This window comes from Pongo pygmaeus, chromosome 13 (assembly GCF_028885625.2).
Source record: "Pongo pygmaeus isolate AG05252 chromosome 13, NHGRI_mPonPyg2-v2.0_pri, whole genome shotgun sequence".
Lineage (NCBI taxonomy): Eukaryota > Metazoa > Chordata > Mammalia > Primates > Hominidae > Pongo > Pongo pygmaeus.
The window spans coordinates 23,965,553-23,989,464 of record NC_072386.2 but is presented as its reverse complement, the minus strand read 5'-3'; the positions used below and the strand labels follow the sequence as shown (position 1 = coordinate 23,989,464).

The following is a 23,912-nucleotide window of genomic DNA, read 5'->3' as shown; positions in this document are numbered from 1 at the left end:
CCCTCCGACTCCAAAAACAGTTGTCATAGAAGTTCCCAAAATGTTTTAAGTAGTGGCATTTCTGTACCACTGTGTAATTTGCCAAAGTGTCTGCTTTGAAGAGGACAGTATATATTTGAATATACAAATTCCGTATTGTAACTTTTTTCTATTGGTCTCTATAATATAGCTCCTAAAAATAGCATTTTTCAGAGGGCTAATTCTGACCTATAGCATATCACTCAGCCCAGTTCTTTCCATGACCCCCTTCCTTTTCATTCTCTCCATGTTACTCACTAGCATGCCTCCCCTCATGTCAGCCTTCTTTTCACTGTTCCATTGTTTGCCCAGTGCCTGATATTACTTCACTAGCTGATAAAGAGTATGTCTGTACTTCTTACAGACCTGGTAGATTTGAGTTCTGTTACCTTGCTTAGACTCTGATCTTCTACAGGACCCTATTAGCCATTCTGCCTTTTACCTGAGTAGCAAACTATTTTTATCCCCACACACTGCTGTAAGTGGGCCAAGACTGTATTTGAAAATGTCATCTTTGACTCTCAGACCCAAATATAACCAGTATTTTGACTTGGGATTTACTTCTCTGGTTAAATAGTCTGTGATGATAATGATGTCGATTTTTTGCACATAAAAGTACAGTGGATATCTTTGTTCAAATAGTTTAATCAACTTTAAACAAATACAGAGACATGTCATAGTAGATGTATTTGTTGCCATATTCACAATAAGACCCAGCTGGGACAGCTTTGTTCGGGTTTGGATACATGGCTGTGGTTTATTCAGTGAAACCTTTCTCTTTCAGTCTCTGCCATCCAGGACCTTGCCCACCCTGCCCTGCCTTTATGACAAAAACATGTGAATGTGGACGAACCAGGTAAAGTTAAAATTACACTCTAAAGAAGACCTCAGTTTTCACATGCATGATTGGCTTGTGAATTTCTAAAATAAAAGAATAGTAGGTAGATACAAATAAATGGTAGGCATGAATAGTACTTTTTTTTTTTTCAGGAGTAAAAGTTTATTAAAAAGCTTTAGAACGGGAAGGAAAGCACAGAAGGAAAGTACAACTTGGAAGAGAGCCAAGTGGGCAACTTGAGAGACCAAATGCGCCATGGATAGTACTTTTCTATAACCAGTAGTTCCCTGTGCTGCCCATGACCCTATTTTGTAATCTTATAAGTGATTAAGAAATTATATGCACAATGAGATTGTGAGACTACCCATTATTTCGGATAAAATACCAAAGTGACAGGGAATTTTTTTTTTTTTTTTTGAGACGGAGTCTCGGTCTGTCGCCCATGCTGGAGTGCAGTGGCGTGATCTCGGCTCACTGCAACCTCTGCTGCCTGGGTTCAAGCAATTCTCCTGCCTCAGCCTCCCAAGTAGCTGGGATTACAGGTGCCTGCCACCGCACCTGGCTAATTTTTGTATTTTTAGTAGAGATGGGATTTCACCATCTTGGCCAGGCTGGTCTTGAACTATTGACTTCGTGATCCACCTGCCTCGGCCTCCCAAAGTGCTGGGATTACAGGCATGAGCCAGCGCACTCGGTCGGCAAGGATTTTTAACCTCTCTAGTGGGTGACAGAACCAGGAGTTGAACCCAGGCCTAAGGAGGCTGGGACCAGTTTCCTGTGCCTAGCACAGTATCTGGCATCTAGGAGTCTTTTAATGAATATTGTTGAATGAAAGAATAGGTGACTCCAGAGCCCACCCTTGTTCCGTTATAATACAAGGTCTCCTACATCGTTAGTACAAGGATTACTGATAGCTGTGGAGTGTCTCTGAGGCCCAGTAAGATCTTAAAATGATTTCTGAACCACAGGATGAGATGAGTCATGCAGATTTTCAGTGAGGTGCATTTGTTTAGCCTTTACTGAACTTATGAGGATAGCCATGAGATTACATATAAGTGTTTTGACTCAGAAAGGTCAGATCCTGGTTCTGTCACTTACTGGTTGTTGATTCTGGGCAAGTTGCTTGGTCTTACTGAACCTCATTTTTCTTATAAAGTAGAAATAATAGTGTCTACTTCAAGGGGTTAATGTTAGCCATGGTGCTAGGCAGAATGGTAGCATAATAGGCTAGTGTTAGCCATTATGTCAAGTACTGCAAGCTGATCATTTATGTACATAACAGTGACTTTTAAAAACAAAATATGGAGTTGAGATGAGAGTCGGGGATCAAATAAAACTCTTCTTGCAGGAGAGTAGACTCCAAGTGCTTAACCATTACCCTAGAAAGAGACCTGAAGACAGTTGTCTAAAAGTACTTTCTGCGGCTGGGAGCAATGGCTCACGCCTGTAATACCAGCACTTTGGGAGGCCGAGGTGGATCACTTGAGGTTAAGAGTTCGAGACCAGCTGGGCCAACATAGTGAAACCCCATCTCTACTAAAAATACAAAAATTAGCTGGGTGTGGTGACACGTGTCTGTAGCCCCAGCTACTGGGGAGGCTAAGGTAGGAGAATCGCTTGAAACCAGGAGGTGGTGGAGGTTGCAGTGAGCCGAGATGGCACCACTGCACTCCAGCCTGGGCAACAGAGCAAGACTCTGTCTCAAATAAACAACAACAAAAAAGGACTTTCTTATATCCTTCTCTCAGCAAAATCAGGATGTTCATTAGAACAAAACTAGAATTAGCTTATTTCCCTACCCTGAAGCAAAGTCACATGTAGTATGTTCTAAGTGCTGGGTCTCAGGATAATGCCATTGTGCTGTTAGTCTGAGTGTGTCAGATCTGGGTACATGATAGCTGTCCTTCTCCCCTGTCTGTAGAGTACTGTGGAAGCTCCAGGCAGAGCTAGGACTAGAACCCAGATCTTCTAACTCCTCACCCCAGCGTTCTTTCTCCTTACGCATGCTGCTTCATGGAACTCAGAGATGAAATGACATAAAGCAAATACTCAGGAATAGCCTTCAATTCCTCACCACTCAGAAAATAGGAGAGAAAGACAGGATGGAAAATAAAAAGAAAAAGGAGGAGAAAGAAGAAAGAGTGGGCTGGGCGTGGTGGCTCAAGCCTGTAATCCCAACACTTTGGGAGCCTGAGGCAGGAGGATCGCTTAAGCCTAGGAGTTTGAGATTAGTCTGGGCAATATAGTGAGACCCTGTCTCTATTTAAAAAAAGAAAAACAAAAACAGAAGAAGAAAAAGAGTGGAGAAAGGGAGAGTAATTGAGGAAATAAGAATTGGAGGAGGGAGACATAGGAAAAAGTGAGGGAAATGAAGTTAGAGAAAGGCTTAGTGGGTTTTGAGGGGAGAGTTAGGGCCACAGTGTTAGTTTAGTTGTCCGACAGGAACTTTTAGACTGATGCTGTCTTTACATCTATCGTCTTTACAGGCACACAGTTCGCTGTGGTCAGGCTGTCTCAGTCCACTGTTCTAACCCATGTGAGAATATTTTGAACTGTGGTCAGCACCAGTGTGCTGAGCTGTGCCATGGGGGTCAGTGCCAGCCTTGCCAGATCATTTTGAACCAGGGTAAGTGGTGGGCACACCAGCTAGCAATGCTTGTGTTCTTTTCTGGAACCTTATTAATGATTGTCTTGATGAACTTTGATTGGTGTCAGACTTTTAGTCACAAAGACTTTGAGTAGAGAGAACTGGAGATACAATGCTTAGATGGTTTTTATTATTTTACCTGCATACCAGTATAGGTCATTGTCCTATATAATTTTTTTTTTCTTTTTGAGATAAGTCTCACTCTGTCGCCCAGGCTGGAGTGCAGTGGCGTGATCCTAGCTCACTGCAACCTCCACCTCCCAAGTTCAAGCAATTCTCCTGTCTCAGCCTCCCAAGTAGCTGGGATTACAGGTGTCTGCTATCACGCCTTGCTAATTTTTGTATTTTTAGTAGAGATGGGGTTTCACAGTGTTGGCCAGGCTGGTCTTGAACTCCTGACCTCAAGTGGTAATGCCTGCCTGGGCCTCCCAAAGTGCTGGGATTACAGGCATGAGCCACAGTGCCTGGCCTATCTAATTTAAATAGTAGATTTTAAAATGCTGTTTAAAAGTAACTGCTTGAAAAGGACCAGATTATTATGGACCTAGAAAGACCAAAATAATCTTTTAAAAAATGAACTGGCCAGGCATAGTGGCTCACGCCTGTAATCCCAGCACTTTGAGAGGGTGAGGTGGGTGGATCACTCGAGGTCAGGAGATTGAGACCAGCCTGGCCAGCATGGTGAAACCCTGTCTCTACTAAAAATACAAAAATTAACTGGGCATGGTGGTGGGCGCCTGTAATCCCAGCTATTCGGGAGGCTGAATCAAGAGAATCACTTGAACCCGGGAGGTGGAGGTTGCAGTGAGCAGAGATCGCGCCATTTCACTCTAGCCTGGATGACAGAATGAGGCTCAGTCTAAAATAGTAATAATAATAATAATAATAATAATAATAATAATAATAATAAAATGAACATATGTGAAATCTAAGAACATATAAAACTAACTTTTCATAATAAAAATTAGAAAATGGTTGCCTAGTGGTGGAAATTGGGGGAAGGGACACAAATTTTCTGGGTTGATAGAAATGTTTGATATCTTGTTTTGGGTGGTGGTTACACAGATGTATACAATTACCAAAAGATATCTGAAACCAATCAAAACTGAATATGTAAAATATTTGTGTTTATTATATGCTGGGTGTACGTCAATGGGAAAAAAAGTAGAAAGTATCTACATGAATAGAAAAAATTTTTTTAATTGTGAATGTAAGTTTATGTTTTTGATGTTTTCAGTTTTTCTCTTCCTCTCCATTACTGTAATCTAGAAATGGGACGGAAGAATCTAATTTTATAGTTGGGACGTGTTGGCGGGCGCCGGTAATCCCAGGTACTTGGAGGCTGAGGCAGGAGAATCGCTTGAACCTGGGAGGCAGAGGTTGCAGTGAGCTAAGATCGTGCCATTGCATTCCAGCCTGGGCAGCAAGAGCGGAACTCTGTCTCAAAAAAAAAAAAAATGGAATCTAGTTTTATTTTCTCTTAGTGCAATTATCCCCTTTTTGCTCTCCAGAGTGAATATTGTCAGTTACCTAGTCGCTGATTAAACAGCCTGAAAGCTCACTGTATTTTTAGTTAGGCTGTTTGGTCATGATACAACTCTAATCGTCCCAGTTTTTTCTTTTATTGAGCCAAAATCTGCTTCCCTGAAATATACTCTCTCCTTGGTCTGCCTTTCTCTACATTTCATGTTCCTCCTGGGTTGTTCAAAATCAGCTGTCATATATTCTTTCCCCAGTGTTTCCTTTCAGGCCTAACAGCTGTGATTGCTTCATTTCTTCCCTGTGAAACATGCTCAGAGACCACACATCCTCTTAAAAGTGGCTAGATTGGGCTGGGCACGGTAGCTCATGCACTCTGGGAGGCCAGGGCGGGTGGATCACTTGAGCCTAGGAGTTTGAGACCAGCCTGGGCAACATGGCGAAAACCAGTCTCTAACCAAAAAAAAAAAAAAAAAATTAGCCAGACATGGTGGCATGCATCTGTAGTCCTAGCTACTTGGGAGGCGGAGGTGGAAGGATGGCTTGAGCCCAGGAGGCGGAGGTTGCAGTGAGCCGAGATCATGCTACCGCACACCAGCCTAGGTGACAGTACCCAACTCTGTCTCAAAAAAAAAAAAGTGGCCAGATTGTTCACAACAATGCCAGTCTTGTGGGATCCACGAAAACCAGTATTGCTCAAAACTTGGTGTTCTTTGAGTACATTCTTGAGATTTTTCACTGAGACAGAGGACTGATTAAATGTGTCCTGATTATTTTACGGACTAAAATTTCTGGTCTGTTCTCTGTAGAATAGAACTTCGAGGCTTCCATCACCTGTTGTGAATCCTGACCCTGCCTGTGGGTGCTCCCTTCAGTTTTATCCCAGGCTGAAAATGGGATAATATGTTCCAGCCCCTGTTTTTAATAGTCTCTTCAAGAGAATGAAGACTTGCCTGTGCCCAGTTTGATTATCCATTATGTCATATGGATCTGTAATTAACAGGAAGTGCAGAAAAGCTCTCTATCCTGGTACCAGAGTGCAGATTCTCCTGCCTCAGCCTCCCAAGTAGCTGGGACTACAGATGCACACCACCATGCCTGGCTTCAGCTGTTTTTAGCTCTTGATTCATATTGGGCTTTTACTCAGCTAAATCACCCAAGTCTTTTTTGTACAAATTTGTATGGATCCCAGTCTCTTCCTCCTTGTTTCTGTTTAGTTGATTTTTCAAACCCAGTTTTGAAGACTTTTTGTTTTTCCACATTAGTTATCTAGCAGAATATTTTGGCCGTGTAAATAGTTTATCTTCTTGAATTATAATTCTTCTAGGATCCCTTTCAGCCTTATCTAGAGATTAATAAGCATTCTTTTTGGGTCTTTATTCATATGTTGATAAAATACTACATGGGTTAAGGCTGGCAACAGGGTCCTTTGGTTCCTTAATACTATTTAACCAGCTGTGACTCTACCTCATTCTTCTGTCACCTGCTCATATTTCTGTCTCTTGTGCCTAGAGAGCTTTTTAGTATTTACTCAGATTTTTTCATCAGGAACTCAATTTTTTTATGGTTACCCATCCTGACCCTTGATTGTTTTGCTCACAGCTTTCTATTCATTACCTCTGTAAAAAGCCTTTGTTCTGTTTGAGCAGAAACTTAGCAAAGAAAAGCCTACTAGCAAAAGCTCCCAGTTGCCAGGGTTTCTTTACCAGTTCATTGATTCTACAAATATTTATTGTATTTTCTGAATCTTTATTAATTTATCAAATCAGTCTTTATTAAATGAACAAATGAGTTTTAGAACGGGGGAAAAAATTGCATATAGGCCAGGTGTAGTGGCTCACACCTGTAATCCCAGCACTTTGGGAGGCCAGGATGGGCTGATCACTTGAGACCAGCTTGGGCAACATGGCAAAACCCCGTCTCTACAAAAAATACAAAAGCTATAGCCAGGTGTAGTGGCACACACCTGTACTCCCAGCTACTTGAGGGGCTGAAGTGAGAACATTGCTTGAGCCCGGGAGTTTGAGGCTGCAGTGAGCTGAGCTTGTGTTCACATGACTGCACTCCAGCCTGGGTGACAAAATGAGGCCCTGTCTCCGGAAAAAAAAAAAAAAAGAAAGAAAAGAAAAGAAATCGCACATGCACTTACTGGAAGATGAAATGTGTATTTTAAAAGTAAAGAGTCCTTGAATGTTAAATTCAGCTAATTAAAAAAAAAAAAATCAAAGCAGGCACAGTGGCTCATGCCTGTAATCCCAGCACTTTGGGAGGTCGAGGCTGCAGTAAGCTGTGTTCACACCATTGTACTCCAGCTGGGCAACAAAGTGAGATCCTGTCTTTTAAAAAAAAAAAAAAAAATCAAGAGTCTTGATTATGGCTGGGCGTGGTGGCTGATGCTTGTAGTCCCAGCCCTTTGGGAGGCTGAGGCGGGTGGATCACCTGAGCTCAGGAGTTCAAGACCAGCCAGGCCAACATGGTGAAACCCCATCTCTCCTAAAAATACAGAAATTAGCTGGGCGTGGTGGCGGGCCCCTATAATCCCAGCTACTTGGGAGGCTGAGGCAGGAGAATTGCATGAACCGGGGAGGTGGAGGTTGCAGTGAGCCAAGATCATGCCATTGCACTCCAGCCTGGGCAAGAGTGAGACTCCGTCTCAAAAAAAAAGAGTCTAATTATAGTGAAACCTTTTGGTTCTGTTTAATGTACGATTTTATTTTATGAGTATTATTTTTAATACCTTATTAGAAGGTTTCTATTTTATTTTTATTATATATGTGATTTTTAAAATGTGATGTTTTTATAATACTGCATTTATTCTGATCGTTAGATCTTATACTCTCATGCCAATTTTTAAATTTCTTTTTAGCAACGGGGACCTTTTTACAAGTATTTTATGTAAAACCTGACATAAAGTATGAAACCTGTGCTTCTTGGGTTGAAGTGAGGATGGGAAATCCAGATGTCAACTCCTCCACCACTACTACCAGCTTAGCTTGTCTATCCCCTGTAACATCACCAGAGAACCCGCAGGAGCCTCACAGTGAATGGTGTTCAACCATGGCCTTATGGACCAGATAGTGTTCTCTCAATTTAGAGGTTGCTTCACTCTGATGCTGTTCTTGGAATGTGCTGCAGAGGCACTATGAGATATTAATAGTTTAACAAGGCCTTTTTTATTTCTTCCTATGGTAAAGCTCTTAGGCGGGTCTTAGAGCTGCTGTATAAAATATACTGATTTCTGCATAGGTCTGATCAGTACTCTATTTGGCCTCCCAGAGTGCTGGGATTATAGGCATGAGCCACTGTGCTGGGCCTGCATTTTGTATTTTCTTATAGATTATTTGGGATATTTTAAGAACCCATACATGTTACTAACTTTTTGTTTTTGAAATTTTCTCTTCAAGTATGCTATTGCGGCAGCACCTCCCGAGATGTGTTATGTGGAACTGATGTAGGAAAGTCTGATGGATTTGGGGATTTCAGCTGTTTAAAGATATGTGGCAAGTAAGGTTTTACGTTTTCCTCAGTTGAACTAAAGCTGCACTTTATGCGACAATTATGTAATAATGTGTTATTCTTAACAGGGACTTGAAATGTGGTAACCATACATGTTCGCAAGTGTGCCACCCTCAGCCCTGCCAGCCATGCCCACGGCTCCCCCAGCTGGTGCGCTGTTGCCCCTGTGGCCAAACTCCTCTCAGCCAATTGCTAGAACTTGGAAGTAGTAGTCGGAAAACATGCATGGACCCTGTGCCTTCATGTGGAAAAGTGTGCGGCAAGCCTCTGCCTTGTGGTTCCTTAGGTAACTAGTAAGCGTAAAGTTGGCTTTAAAAATATTATTGTAAATGGTTGGCAGCAATGAGTGTTTAAGCAACGTGGAAGTAAGGGCCAGTTACAATATCAGAGGTTTCTAAATATTATGATCATATTTATGTAGGTACGTTTTCTTTCCTCCTCAAAATATACTTGTGAAAACCCATACATTTGCCCAAATGATCTCTCTGATTCAGGTGTTTTATTGTTAACTCTGGACAACCGTGGTGAGTTATGTTCCATAGGGGTTATGATTTCTCTTAGGAGCCTGTACTATTATGAACACTATATGTATTTATACCAATCCAGGGTTCAGCAAGTGTTGAAAACCCTTTTCACATAATAGGAACATGCTAAAATAATTGTGGGTGAGACAGAGTCTGATTTGGAGACAGAGTCTCGCTTTGTCGCCCCAGCTTGAGTGCAGTGGTACGATCTCGGCTTACTGCAGCCTCCGACTCCTGGGCTCAAATGATTCTTATGTCTCAGCCTCCCAAGTAGCTGGGACTACAGGTGCACACCACCACGCCCGGCTAATTTTTGTATTTTTAATAGAGACGGGGTTTCACCATGTTGACCAGGCTGGTCTCGAACTCCTGGCACCAAGTGATCCACCCGCCTTGGGTTCCCAAAGTGCTGGGATTACAGGTGTAAGCCATTGTACCTGGCCAAAGAACTAAAATTGTAAGTACAATAAAACTTTAGCCATTTAGATCATTCAAGGAATGTCAGTCGCTGTAGCTAAGTTTCCCATCTAGCTGAGGATATGAGGATAGCACCTATTGAACATAATTTTGGATGAATATTTTTCTTTTCTTTTTTTTTTTTTTTTTTGAGACAGAGTCTCACTCTGTTGCCCAGGCTAGAGTGCAGTGGCGTGATTTTGGCTCACTGCAACCTCCACCTCCTGGGTTCAAGCAGTTCTCCTGCCTCGGCCTCCCGAGTAGCTGGGATTACAGGGCACCTGCCATCATGCCCAGCTAATTTTTTTTTGTATTTTTGTAGAGACGGGGTTTCACCATGTTGGCCAAGCTGGTCTTGAACTCCTGACCTTGGGAGATCTGCCCGCCTTGGCCTCCCAAAGTGCTGGGATTATAGGTGTGAGCCACCATGCCCGGCTGGATGAATATTTTTCTAAAATTTACATTTCATGTTTAAATAGAGGTTACTGATGGTGTTGTAATTTTTCTCTTATTGACCCAGAGTCATCATTTTTATGAACTCCAGTTACTGTATTACACTGAATGCAGTGGTGCCCTCGGCCTGCTGAGGTTTCTCAGACTGATGCCCCATACCAATGAGCAGTTTGAATTGTTGTATCTGCTTGTTGAAGCTTTTTGTTTATATTCTTGTCAGTGCTTTTAGTATGCTTGCCTGTCTACTTTTAGTGATTCCCCCTTTCTTCTGATTTGTGGCTTCTGATTACTTGGATATAGAAACCAGAAAAAGCTCATTGGAATTAGACACAAAGTAATACTATACTGAGCCTATCTGACTCAGTCTTTTTGGAATGTATGTCTGCAGTTTTGCAATGACTTGGCAACTTCTCTCCTGAGTGGGTGTTGAAAGGCCATGCATTTAGAAAAAATGGAAAGTAGGCAACTGAGATTGAATAGGAAAATTATTTCTAAAACTAACCGTGTATCTTCTGAGGTAAAGCTAGAATCTTTAGGTTTGGTTTCCATTTCATCAAAAGGAGAGAGTTCACATTTCTTTCAAGTGCCAGTGTGAATCGGTGGGAATACCCTACTTAATCCTTTTTCGCAATCTGACCTTAAAATTGTGTATAGAGGAGAAGTGCTGTCTTCTTATATTTTAATACACATTCCAGCTGCATTAGGAAAGCCAGTCATCTGTTGGTTCTCTGCTTGCCATGAAAATGTGTCTATGATATGGAGATCAAATGACTAGTAAATCTAATCCCCTTTCGGAAAGCACATGAGTCAGTTTTATAAGAATTTCACATATTATAACCAGAAATCCTACCCTGGCACTCACGTATCCTGTTGGTGATGAGAGGAGAAGGAAATGTGAAATGGGTGATGCAAAAGGACTTGAGCAAGAGAAGGGTAGTAACTGGCAGTAACAGACCTTGGGATGGGACAAGACCAGGTTAAGGGATAAGAGGGTACCTGCTATACCTCAGCAGCTATGGAAAACCTTTAAGGAAATAGGCTGAGTTGACTGAGAAGCTCAGAGACAAGCCTATGGCTAGTGATAACAATGACTGTCAGGTTTGTTCAGACCTAGCTTATCTATAGAAAGCTTGCTTAGGTCTTTTGTATCTCACTCAGTAGGAAATTTCCATCCCAGAGGCACAGCTTCAGTATAAGAGACTGGGTAGAGTTCTACTTTAAAGATGGTAGCATGAGGAACTCCCATAGATCTGCTTCCCAGTAAAACAAACAAAGCTAGGGAAAACTATAAAAAAGCAACCATCAAGGCTGGGCATGGTGGCTCATACCTATAATCTCAGCACTTTGGGAGGCCAAGGTGGGAGAACTGCTTGAGTCCAGGACTTTGAGACCAGCCTGGGCAACATGGCGAGACCCTGTATGTACCAAAAAACATTTTTTATTTACCTGGGTATGGTGGCATGTGCCTGTGGTCCCAGAAACTTGGGAGGCTGAGGCAAAAGGATCATTTGACCCTGGGATGTTGAGGCTGCAGTGAGCCATGAATGCAGCACTGCACTCCAGCCGGGCTGACAGAGTGAGACCCTGTCTCAAAAAAAAAAAAAAAAAATCAACCATTTAAAGTTTCTGGAGGCTGGGTGCAGTGGCTCACACCTGTAATCCCCCACACTTTGGGATGCTGAGGTGGGCAGATCTCTTGAGGTCAGGAGTTCAGGACTAGCCTGGCCAACATGATGAAACCCTGTCTCTATTAAAAATACAAAAATTAGCTAGGCATGGTGGCACATGCCTATAATCCCAGCTACTCGGGAGGCTGAGGCAGGGGAATCGCTTGAACCTGGGAGGCAGCAGTTGCAGTGAACTCAGATCACACCACTGCACTCCAGCCTGGGTGACAGAGTGAGACTCCATCTCGAAAAAAAAAAAAAAAAAAAAGGTCTGTAGAAATTGCCCTAAGAGCATACCTCAGATGAAGACATATTTATTCAACAAAATCTACTAAAACTCTGGTAAACAACAGCAAGAGTCTGTGGCATTGACCCCTAGCCAGTTCCTTCCTCTTCCCCTCAGCTCAGCTTGACAGATCTCCACTCAGGATAAGTGTGGACAAGAAGATGGGGCTTCTCCCCTCAGCTCCCAGTCAGGTTTTACCATATCTCACTGGGAAGGCCACATTGTCAACATTTCTCTTCCCCTCCAACTCCAAGTTGAAGAGGCTGAAATTCTGGTGAGTGCAGCTGAGAGGTTAGGGCTCCCTTTCTCCACCAAGCTCCCACTTACACAATGGAGGCTCCATCCCATTTGCAGCAGAATACTGGAGCCCTAATCGTCCTCACCCAAGCTCACTCGTAGGGTGGAGGTTCCACTGAGAGAAGCAAGCCAAGAAGGCAAGAGGCTACTATCCCACCCAACACCCAGAGTAGTGCCTCAGAGACCTTTCCCAGGGGGAGAGACAGTTCATAACAAAAGAGAGCTCCGAAGTACTCTCCAAAGGAACTGACTTTATTTGAAACAGTGTGGGGAAGTACAGGCCTAAGGACACTTTAGAAAATGATAACATACCTTAAAGAACAGTAACTAAACTGTAGGCCATCTAGTTCATCAGAGAGAATCAGGGAAAGGTAGCTAAGAGGAGCCCTCTTCAGGTCAGAACAAATCTCAAAGACTTACAGCAAAGACTATTCCTGCCCAAATTTAATTGGATCAGACTGCTGAGCAATTGATGCCTTGGAACATTGTCAAAAACAATAGAACTGCAATTAATGGATCCTCGAGGCTGAGCGTAATCCAAATAAGGCACACAGTTTAACAGAGAGATCAGGAATCGAGACAAAGAGAGCCCTGCTTGAAACGACTGTCATTCCAGGGTCAGTTTGTACCCGTAAGGCTGTGCCATCCAAAGAGTGATACCAGTGGCTACATACTGTAGGGAAAATAGACTTCACTGAAATAGTCTAGCCAAGTCACAAAACAAATAGCAACCACAACAAAAACAAGCTGTGGAGAGGGGAAGCAGTATCCATAGTTGCTATATAGCTAAAATGTCTAGTTTCCAAAAAAAAGTATGAAATGTGCAAAGAAACAGGGAAAAAACAGGCAACAGAAACTGCCTTGTGAGAGTGACCAGGTGTCAGATTTAACAAAGACTGTAGGATAATCATAATAAATATGTTCAAAGAACTGGGCCAGGCGTGGTGGCTTACGCCTGTAATCCCAGTGCTTTGGGAGGCTGAGGCAGGAGGATCACGAGGTCAGGAGTTCAAGACCAGCCTGGCCGACATGGTGAAACCCCATCTCTACTGAAAATACAAAAATTAGCTGGGCATGTTGGTATGCGCCTGTGGTCCCAGCTGCTCCGGCGGCTGAGGCAGGAGAATCACTTGAACCCAGGAGGCAGAGGTTGCAGTGAGCCCCGATTGCGCCACTGCACTACAGCCTGGGCAACAGAGCAAGACTTCATCTGAAAAAAAAAAAAACCAAATAAATAAATATCTTCAAAGAATTGAAGGGAAACCATACTTAAAGAGGTAAAGAAAGATGTGAAGATTATGTCTTATCAAATAGAGAATATCGATAAAGAGGTAGAAACTAGTTTTAAAAAAGGCCCAAATGGAAATTCTGAAGTTTAAAAGTAGGATAACCGAAATGCAAAATTCATTAGGCTGGGTACGGTGGCTCATGCCTGAATCTCAGTGCTTTGAGAGGTGGAGGCAGGAGAATTGCTTAAGCCCAGGAGTTCAAGACCAGCCTGAGCACGTAGTGAGACCCTATCTCTACAAAAAATTTTAAAAACTTAGGCCAGGCACAGTGGCTCATGCCTGTAATCCCAGCACTTTAGGAGGCTGAGGCAGGCAGATCACTTAAGATCAGGAGTTTGAGATCAGCCTGGCCAACATGATGAAATCTCGTCTCTACTAAAAATATAAAAATTAGCTGGGCATGGTGGCACACGCCTGTAATCCCGGCTATTTGGAAGGCTGAGGCAGGAGAATCACTTGAACCCAGTAGGCGGAGGTTGCAGTGAGCCGAGATCGCACCACTGTACTCCAGCCTGGACAAGGGAGTAAGAGTCCGTCTCAAAAAAAAAAAAAAAAAAAATTTAGCTGGGCATGGTGGCACACACCTGTGATCCCAGCTACTCAGGAGGCTGAGGTGGGAGGATTGCTTGAGCCCAAGAGGTTGAGGTTGCAGCAAGTCATGATCATGCCACTGCGCTTCAGGTGAGCAAGAAAGCAAGACCCTTTCTCAAAGGAAGAAGAAAACTTCATTAAAGGGGCTCAACAGTAGATTTGAGCTGGCAGAAGAAACGATCAGTGAACGTGAAAATAGATTGAAAGAGATTCAGTCAGGCACAGTGGCTCACGCCTGTAATCCCAGCACTTTGGGAGGCTGAGGCAGGCAGATCACGAGGTCAGGAGATCGAGACCATCCTGGCTAACATGGTGAAACCCTGTCTCTACTAAATATACAAAAAAAAATTAGCCGGGTGTGGTGGCGGGCACCTGTAGTCCCAGCTGCTTGGGAGGCTGAGGCAGGAGAATGGTGTGAACCTGGGAGGTGGAGGTTGCAGTGAGCCAAGATTGCGCCACTGCACTCCAGCCTGGGTGACAGAGTGAGACTCCATCTCAAAAAAAATAAAAATAAAGAGATTATATAACCCAACGGACGGAGAGAAAATACAATGAAGAGAAATGAACAAAGCCTTAGAAATGTGGGACACCTTTAACTGTATCAGTGTACATGTAATTGGAACATGAGGAGGAGAGTAGAAAGAAGTGGAAAAATATTTAATGAAATAATAGATAAAAACTTTCAAATGTATTGAAAAACACTACACATCCAGGAAACTCAGTAAACTCCAGGTAGGAAAGAGATCCACACCTAGACATATAATAAAAAATGCTAAAAGTTAATGATAAGGAGAAAGTCTTGAAAGCAGCAAGAGAAAAATGACTTATCACATACAAGGGAACCTCTAAGCTTAACAGTGGACTTCTCATCAGAAACAATGGAGAACACATCACAACCAGAAGGCAGTAGGATGACACATTCAAAATGCTGAAAGAAAACTGGCAACTGGCCAGGTGTGGTGGCTCACGCCTGTAATCCCAGCACTTTGAGAGGCTGAGGTGGGTGGATCACGAGGTCAGGATATTGAGACCATCCTGGCTAACACGGTGAAACCCTGTCTCTACTAAAAAATACAAAAAATTAGCCGGGCATGGTGGCGGGCACCTGTAGTCCCAGCTACTCAGGATGCTGAGGCAGGAGAATGGCATGAACCCGGGAGGCATAGCTTGCAGTGAGCCAAGATTGCGCCACTGCACTCCAGCCTGGGCAACAGAGAGAGACTCTGTCTCAAAAAAAGAAAAAGAAAAACTGTCAACCAAGAATCTTACATCTCACGAAACTAACTTTAGAAAACGAAGATAAAAACAAAATTTATTGCTAGCAGGCAGACTTGCCTTACAATAAGTACTAAAAGAAATTCTTCAGACTATAAGCAAGTAAACCCAAATAGAATTTCAAATCCACATGAAAAAACAAAGAGCGCTAGTAAAGATGATTATGTAATTATAAAAGGCAGTATAAATGCATATTTCTTCTCAACTGATTTAAAAAACAACTGTATAAAATAATATGTATAAAATTATATTTTAGGCCTATAACCTGTAGAAGTATATTTGATAATTATAACATCAAGGAGATAGATGGGATCAAAGTTGTGTTAGAATAAGAAAATGATACCAGATCACAACTCAAACCTACAGGAACAAATGAGGGAAGCCATAAGTGGTAAATTTTGTATAAGAGGAGGGCTAGGCGCAGTGACTCACACCTGTAATCCCAGCTCTTTGGGAGGCCAAGGTGGGCAGATCACTTGATGTCAGGAGTTCGAGACCAGCCTGACCAACATGGTGAAACTCCGTTTCTACTAAAAATACAAAAATTAGCGTGGTGTGGTGGCACATGCCTGTGATCCCAGGTACTCAGGAGGCTGAGGCACAAAAATTGCTTGAATTCAGGAGGCGGAGGCTGCAGTGAGCCAAGATCATGCCACTGCACTCCAGCCTGGGCAACAGAGCAAGCCTCTGTCTTTAAAAAAAAAAATAAAAAAGACTGGGCACTGTAGCTCTCAGCTGTAATCCCAGCCACTCAGGAGGCTGAGGTGGGAGGATCACTTGAGGCTAGGAGTTCAAGGCCAGCCTGGGCAACGTAGTGAGATTTAATCCCTAAAAGAAATTTGTAAAATTACCCAGACGTGGTGGTATGTGCCTATAGTCCCACCTACTCGAGAGGGTAAAGCGGGAGGATCACTTGAGGCCAAGAGTTCAAGACTGCAGTCAGCTATGATCATGCCACTGCATTCCAGCCTGAGTGACAAGAGTGAGACCCTGTCTCCAAAAATTAATAAAGCTATAAATATATATGTTTGTTATCTTTTTCAGCTTCTTTAATAGCTATAGCATTATATAAAGTTCTAACAAAGTAGTATTGGGTTTATAACATATAAATGTGATATGTATAACAATAACTGCACAAAAGGGGAGAAGAATAGAGCTGTGTAAGGGTAAACCTTCTGTATCTTACTGGAGTTAGTATAAATCTGAAGTAGATTCTGATAAGATGTATATGGTAAGCCCTAGAGGGACCATTAAGAAAACAACTCAAAAAATGTAGTGAAAAATATAATTAAAGGAATTACACTATAAAAAATATTGACAAAATGCAAACGAAAATAGGAAAGGAGTATTAGAATAACAAAAAAGACATGAGACTTATAGAAAACTAAAAAAGACGAACATAAATCCAGCTATAACAGTAACATTAAATGTGAATGGATTAAGCAAAAGCAGAGATTTTTGAGTTTTGATTTATTTATTTTTTATAGAGGTGGAATCTCACTCTATTTCCCAGGCTGATCCCGAACTCCTGGGCTCAAGCAGTCCTCCCACCTTGGCTTATCAAAGTGCTGGGATTACAGGCATGAGCCAGTGCACCCAGCCAAAAGCAAAAATTTTTTAGACTGGATTTAAAAAACAAGATCCAACTATATGCTCTCTTGAGATGGAGTCTTGCTCTGTTGCCCAGGCTGGAGTGCAGTGGCATGATCTTGGCTCACTGCAACCTCCGCCTCCCAGGTTCAAGCAATTCTCCTGCCTCAGCCTCCTGAATCGCTGGGATTACAGGTGGGTGCCACCACGCCTGGCTAATTTTTTTGTATTTTTAATAGAGACAGGGTTTCACCATGTTGGTCAGGCTGGTCTCAAACTCCTGACCTCATGATCTGCCTACCTTGGCCTCCCAAAGTGCTGGGATTACAGGCGTGAGCCACCGCACCAGGCCATGGAGACAATCTTTATAGTCAAAGATACAATGAGGCTGAAAGTTAAAGAATAGAAAAAGTACACCATGTAAACAGTAGCCATAAGAGACTCCAGGTGATCCTCATAGGGTCCTGGAAACAGGACTTGTCCTAAACCTAGTTTAGCAGCATGGATGCAGGCGCCACCAGACATTCACAGAGCTCTAGTCAGTCAGACTGTGGATCATGGCTTCTGATTATTTATAATCCCCAGATGACTTTCAGAGTCGAGAGCATTCCACTAAAGTCATCCATGGCTACAATTTTAAGGAGATTCAAGTCTACACTGGAGATATGGGGCCTAAGGAAAAAGAAGATTTATTCTGCGTTTTTGTTATTTGTTTTGAAACAGGGTCTTGCTCTGTCACTTAGACTGGAGTTCAGTGGTGCGATCACAGTTCACTGTAGCCTCAACCTCCCGTGCTCAGGAGATTTTCCCACCTCAGACTCCTGAGTAGCTGGGACTGTAGGCCTGCATCACCACTCCTGGCTAATTTCTTGTTTTTGTCCTTTTTTTTTTTTTTTTTTTTTTTTTTTTTTTGGTAGACACAGGGTTTCACCATGTTCCCAGGTGATCTCGAACTCCTGGGGTCAAGCGATCCTCCCACCTCAGCCTCTCAAAGTGCTGGAATTATAGGCATGAGCCACCACACTTGGCCTTTTTTTGACTTAGGCAAAACGTCGTATACTTTAAAGCATATTCCAGTGTCTAATGCTGGGCCCTGAAATTGTCAGAAAAGGCCCACTCTGCCAGATGAAGGGAAGATAGGGAAGAAGCGTTGACTGCATACTTCCCTCAACTCTGATTCTGGAGTTGCAGGGCATGGAGGGGAAGACCAGTGTGGCTAGCAAATTTGGGAGTATGAAAATGAGTAGTTGCAATTTTCATTTCCAGCTCTTTTCGTTTTTATTAAAGATTTCATTCATACCTGTGAAAAGCTCTGCCATGAAGGAGACTGTGGACCATGCTCTCGCACATCAGTTATTTCCTGCAGATGCTCTTTCAGAACAAAGGTAAATCCTAAACAATGCTAGAGTTGTTGCCATCAGTGTTTTCTTTAAAATGGTGATTATGGGAGGGGAGGAATCAAAATAACCTCAGTAGAACAGGTATGGGAAGTGGTTGTGGCACTCAAGGTCCAGAGGACTATAGTGGGATAAGGCAAATATACAGATCACTCTACTAAATACAGGTGTGATAGCCTGAAAAGGGGAACAGCACTGTTGCAAGGAGTCAGCCAACTAAGAAGTTAGAGGAAACACAGTCCATATGACCACCGACTTGTGGCACCAACTTTTGATACCAATTGAAAGTTCAGTGGTCCCTAAGACCACCTGCGAGGCTTGATAATTTGATAAAAGGACCGCTTAACTTGCTGGTGGTTACACTCATGGTTAGAGGTTTACTACAAGGAGGTTACAGTTTTATTACAAGGAAAAGGATACAGATTAAATCAGCCAAGGGAAGAAGTATGTAGGACAGAGTCCAAAAAAGTACCAAAGGTGGAACTTCATTTGTCCTTTCCCCGTGGAGTCAGGAAAGTATTACTCTCTCCGCGTCAGTGTGTGCCAGCATATATGGAATGTTGCCAACCAGGAAAGTTCACCCAGGCCTGTGTGTTCAGTTTTTATTGGTGCTCTATTGTGCAATCATAGTTGACTGCCCATGTGGCTAATCTCAGTCTCCAGTCTCTCCAGAGGTCTACCAATACCATGTGACCCAAAACCCCTGCCCTAAAACTATCCAGTGTGGCCAGCCTGCTCCTAAATCACGTAATTGGACTATCCAGTGACTCAAGACTCCAGGCAAACAATGACACTTCTATCAGGCATGGCATTCCACTAGGCTTAGAGATTACCTCTCAGAAGCCAAGTACAAAGGCCAGACTCTCTTTAAGTAAGGTTTAATTCTTCACTGTACGTCTGTTTTGTCAGTTTCTACTTTCTGGTGAAAGTCTGGATAGTTTTTTTTGTTTTGTTCTGTTTTTTAATTTTTTTTATTTATTTATTTTGAGACAGAGTCTCACTCCATCACCCAGGATGGAGTGCAGAGGCGCAGTCTCGGCTCACTGCAGCCTCCACCTCCCAGGTTCAAGTGATTCTTATGCCTTAGCCTCTGGAGTAGCTGAAATTACAGGTGCATGCCATCACACCCGGCTAATTTTTGTATTTTTAGTAGAGATGGGATTTTGCCATGTTGGCCAGGCTGGTCTCAAACTCCTGACCTCAAGGGATCCTCCTGCCTCAGCCTCCCAAAGTGCTGGGATTACAGGTGCACACCACCACTCCTGGCTAATTTTTGTATTTTTAGTAGAGGTGGGGTTTCACCATGTTGGCCAGGCCGGTCTTGAACTCCTGACCTCAGGTAATCTACCCACCTCAGCCTCCCGAAATGCTGGGATTGCAGACGTGAGCCACTGTGCCCAGCCTACCTTGGATAGTTTTCATCAGACTTTATGTTCTAAAAAGTGTTCGGGTGATTCAGCTTGGGGAACACACTGAGTGTTGATTAGTCACTTCAGTGTATGTCAGCATCTGTCCCAGCAGAGCACAAGCCAGGGTGAAGGCAGAACTGTGAACCGCTGGTTCCGTTCAACACAGTGCAGGGTCTGGCAGCATCTGACTTGCAAATAATCCTGAGGATATAGTCCATAAATGGGAAGCTAGTTTAATAGGAAAACTTCAGAAAAAAGGGAAAAGTAGTATAATTTACATGTTACAAAAGTTGTGTAATCATATATGGGTTTTTTCCTGAAAGAAATTACAATATACGTAGGATAACAGAGGCATTTTGAATGTCAGGTATGGGACCACTTTTGTACTTTGCAAATACTGTATTAAAGACTGTGAGATGCTGTGATTTGGCAATCATAAATTTAGTAATGCCCAGAGATGCTATTTGTGATCTTTGTGACTGAAAATTGTAAGCAGGGTTGGGACATGTAAGCTGGAAGTGGCTGCTGTCAGTTTTCTTCATTCTCCCACAATCCCTCTTTCTATCTCTACATTTTCTTGCTTCTCATTGACTCTTTGTCCTCACTCCCTCTAATAGTGGACTCCATGGCAGTGAGTGTATTCTTGAAAAGCTATGTGTAAGTTGAATTTTTGCAAGTAGAAGTCCTTAAATTGCAGGAGGAGCTCACTGTCAATACAAACTCTGTTAAACCTGTTCGATGAAGTAAAAAAAAAAACTCTTCAAAAACTGATAATTGGCTGGGCGTGGTGGCTCACGCCTGTAATCCGAGCACTTTGGGAGCCTGAGGTGGGCGGATCACGAGGTCAGGAGATTGAGACCATGGTGAAACCCCGTCTCTACTAAAAATACAAAAAATTAGCCGGGCACGGTGGTGGGCACCTGTAGTCCCAGCTACTCGGGAGGCTGAGGCAGGAGAATGGTGTGAACCCAGGAGGCGGAGCTTGCAGTGAACCAAGATTGCACCACTGCACTCCAGCCTGGGCGACAGAGCAAGACTGTCTCAAAAAAAAATAAAATAAAATAAGCTGACAATTATCACCTCATTGTTTAACTAGATTTTTCATGAATATGGGTTTTTCATGACATGGTTTTTGTAATGGAATGGGCTTTTCCACAGAAGTGAGTTTTCTAGATAAATAAAACATTTCTTAAAACTTCAAAGGTTGTTTTCATTTCATCACTTTGGTGGGACTCTGATAACTGTATGCTGTGTCTGTGTCTTCATAAAGCATGCTATGTTTAAGTCTTTATGGTAATTCATGTGCAGGAATTTATGGGAGTTCTGCCTTTCCTGACATTTGTAGATAACCACTCCTGCATATCATTTCTTCCGTATAATCCAGTGTTCGCTGATGGGAGCATTAACTCAGTTTCATGAGTCACTTTTGCTTTATATCTGTAGAGAGCATATAGGGAACTTTTTCATATCATCAATCCCAGGCACCTCATTTTTTATCTGAAATGTATATTTTCCAGCCAAGAACCTTTTATTACTTAGAACTCTTCACATCTGTTATCAACTTCAGTAGCTGCTTTTTTTGTTTTTTTTTTTTTTTTCAGGATAATTTTTACTAAGAGGGGACTTTTAAAGTCATTTTTCTCATTTCTGAGTACATGGCAACCTGTAAATGACATCAAAGCCAAAATCAGATGTAGAAGCCGGGCAGCTAGCCAGACTCATTCTACCCCAAGTGACTGACTTGCTTCCCACACACCAGCATCACTACACACGATTTTTAGGATCATGCCTCAGCAAAATTACATGATAGACCTTGTAGACCACTCACATCTAATGGAAACCACAGTAAGAAAACTTTAGAGGCCAAACCAAAGATCCTGCTTTATTTCACTTTGCTGTAGTTTGGTGATATTATCAGGTGTGCTCTGAAGTGTGTTGAGCCGTTTGTCCCTGCATTAAATGGTACAGATTGTTATCTGTTTTCAATTCTTATATCTGCTTTTTATGGCTTTTTCTGTCTGTACCCTTGTTAGGTGATGACTTCTCTTTCCTTTGCATACCTTTAGCAGCCCCTCTTTCTATTCAGATATTGTAATTATTAGTCTTCTGTGAATTTGGAGACCAGACCACAAAGATTGTTAGAATTGTATTTTCATGAAAAGTCTGTAAGCCTGGAGTCCTCTTGTGAGTAAAGCTCATTCATATAGGGATTAGGCTCGCTCCAGACATGGCAAGTGAAGTTGGTGAATAAGTGACTATCAGAGAAGTACAGGATATTTGGAATATTCTTGTTACCTTTGGCATTATATTATAGTTGTATTATTTTAATTATTCCTAAAGTAGTTACCGTTTCTTTTTCTTTTTCCATAGGAGCTTCCATGTACCAGTCTCAAAAGTGAAGGTATGACTGGGGTGGGGCATGAGGGAATTTTTGGGGTGAAAGTGTCGTCACTCTGCATCTTGTTAGGGAGTTGGGTTATGTATTTGCAAAATTCAGTGAAGGCATACTTAAGATTTGTGGTATAACTTTCACCTCAAAAGGAAAAAAATATAAATTGAATTCTAATTGATGAAATGCTGAAAAATATATGCTAAGTGCACTCATGTCTACAGCTTGCTTTGAAATGCATTAAAAAAATTAGTGGGTAGGCAGAAGAATGGATATGTATCTGAAAAAGTATGTTAATGGTAGAATCTAGATATGGGCATATGGATGTTCACTGTAAAATAGTTTGAACTTTTTTTCTTTTTTCTTTTGAGACGGAGTCTCACTCTGTTTCCCAGGCCAGAGTGCAGTGGCGTGATCTTGGCTTACTGCAACCTCCACCTCCCAGGTTCAGGTGATTCCCCTGCCTCAGCCTCCCAAGTAGCTGGGATTACAGGTGCCCACCACTACACCTGGCTGATTTTTGTATTTTTGGTAGAGACGGGGTTTCACCATGTTGGCCAGGCTGGTCTCTAACTCCCGACTTCAAGTGATCCACCTGCCTCGGCCTCCCAAAGTGCTGGGATTACAGGCATGAGTCACCACACCCGGCCTCGATTCCTGTTTTTATAACCGTCACATACTGTTGTTGAAGCCACTTTAAAACCTTTTTGGAAAAGTGATGGAAGATAAAGATATACAAAATAAAAGGTCTTATTGTAGTTGGAAAGAAAGCTGTAGTGGTTAGGAAGCTTCTGGATGCAGGTAACAAAACCCAAGAAAAAGTGACTTTTACGATAAGGGTGTTTACTGCCACACCTGATAGGAAATCTGGAGGCAGAACAAGTCCGAGATTGGTTAATTTTAGCTCAGTGATTTTGAAGACTTCAATTTGGCTCCTCTGTGGTTTTCTTGATTTTCTCCTCGTGGGTATGTTAGCTGCTGCAACTTCACACATTGGGTCTCTGCCCAACAACATCTAAACAAAATCCATGAGGAGAGTGTTGATCTTCTCTTCCTATGTAAGAGCAAGGAAAACAGTCCTGAAAGGTTCTCAATACACTGTGTCCAATGCTTCTGCCTAAAACTGTCACTAGCAAAGTGAATGGAATTACCATGGTGGGTAAAGCTACACAACATCCACCCCTGGAACTGAGGAGCACACTGGCCCCCAATTTCTGAACAAAATTAAGGCTGTCTTTGCCTGAAAGAGAAGAGTGGCTGTTTGGGAGGTACCCAGCAATATCTGCCTCAAAACCGTATTTAAACTTTTGGTTCAGTGTGCCATCTGTATCAAGAAAAAAGTTTGGTTATTAAAAACATAATTTGGGTCCAGGCCTGGTGGCTTATGCCTGTAATCCCAGCACTTTGGGAGGCCAAGGTCACCTGAGGTCAGGAGTTCAAGGCCAGCCTAGCCAACATGTTGAAACCCCATCTCTACTAAAAATACAAAAATTAGCCAAGTATGGTGGCGCACGCCTGTAATCCCAGCTACTCAGGAGGCTGAGGCAGGAGAATCACTTGAACTCAGGAGAGAGAGATTGCAGTGAACTGAGATCACACCATTGCACTCCATCCTGGGTGACACAGTGAGACTCTGTATCAAAAAAGAAACAAGAAAAACATAATTTGGGCCAGATGCAGTGGCTCACATCTGTAATCCTTATGCTTTGGGAGGCCAGGGCTGGGGGATCACTTAAAGCCAGGAGTTAAAGACCAGCCTGGGCAACATAGTGAGACACTGTCTTTGCAAAA

At 42.6% G+C, this 23,912-nt stretch overlaps 1 protein-coding gene across 8 annotated transcripts in view; it reads left to right on the top strand.

Annotated features, from left to right (window-relative positions):
- The window catches only part of NFX1 (nuclear transcription factor, X-box binding 1), an 80,546-nt gene that overhangs the window by 19,857 nt on the left and 36,777 nt on the right, over positions 1-23,912 (top strand). For 5 of the 8 annotated variants that reach the window (XM_054502844.2, XM_063650230.1, XM_063650229.1 and 2 more), the window contains exons 6-11: positions 803-874; positions 3,343-3,482; positions 8,387-8,486; positions 8,567-8,784; positions 18,214-18,311; positions 22,103-22,133. In XM_054502844.2, the coding sequence (XP_054358819.1) occupies positions 803-874; positions 3,343-3,482; positions 8,387-8,486; positions 8,567-8,784; positions 18,214-18,311; positions 22,103-22,133 (659 nt within the window). Of the gene's footprint in view, positions 1-802; positions 875-3,342; positions 3,483-8,386; positions 8,487-8,566; positions 8,785-18,192; positions 18,312-22,102; positions 22,134-23,912 lie in introns of all 8 variants that reach the window. The other 3 variants (XM_063650227.1, XM_063650228.1, XM_063650226.1) reach the window with 1 other exon arrangement.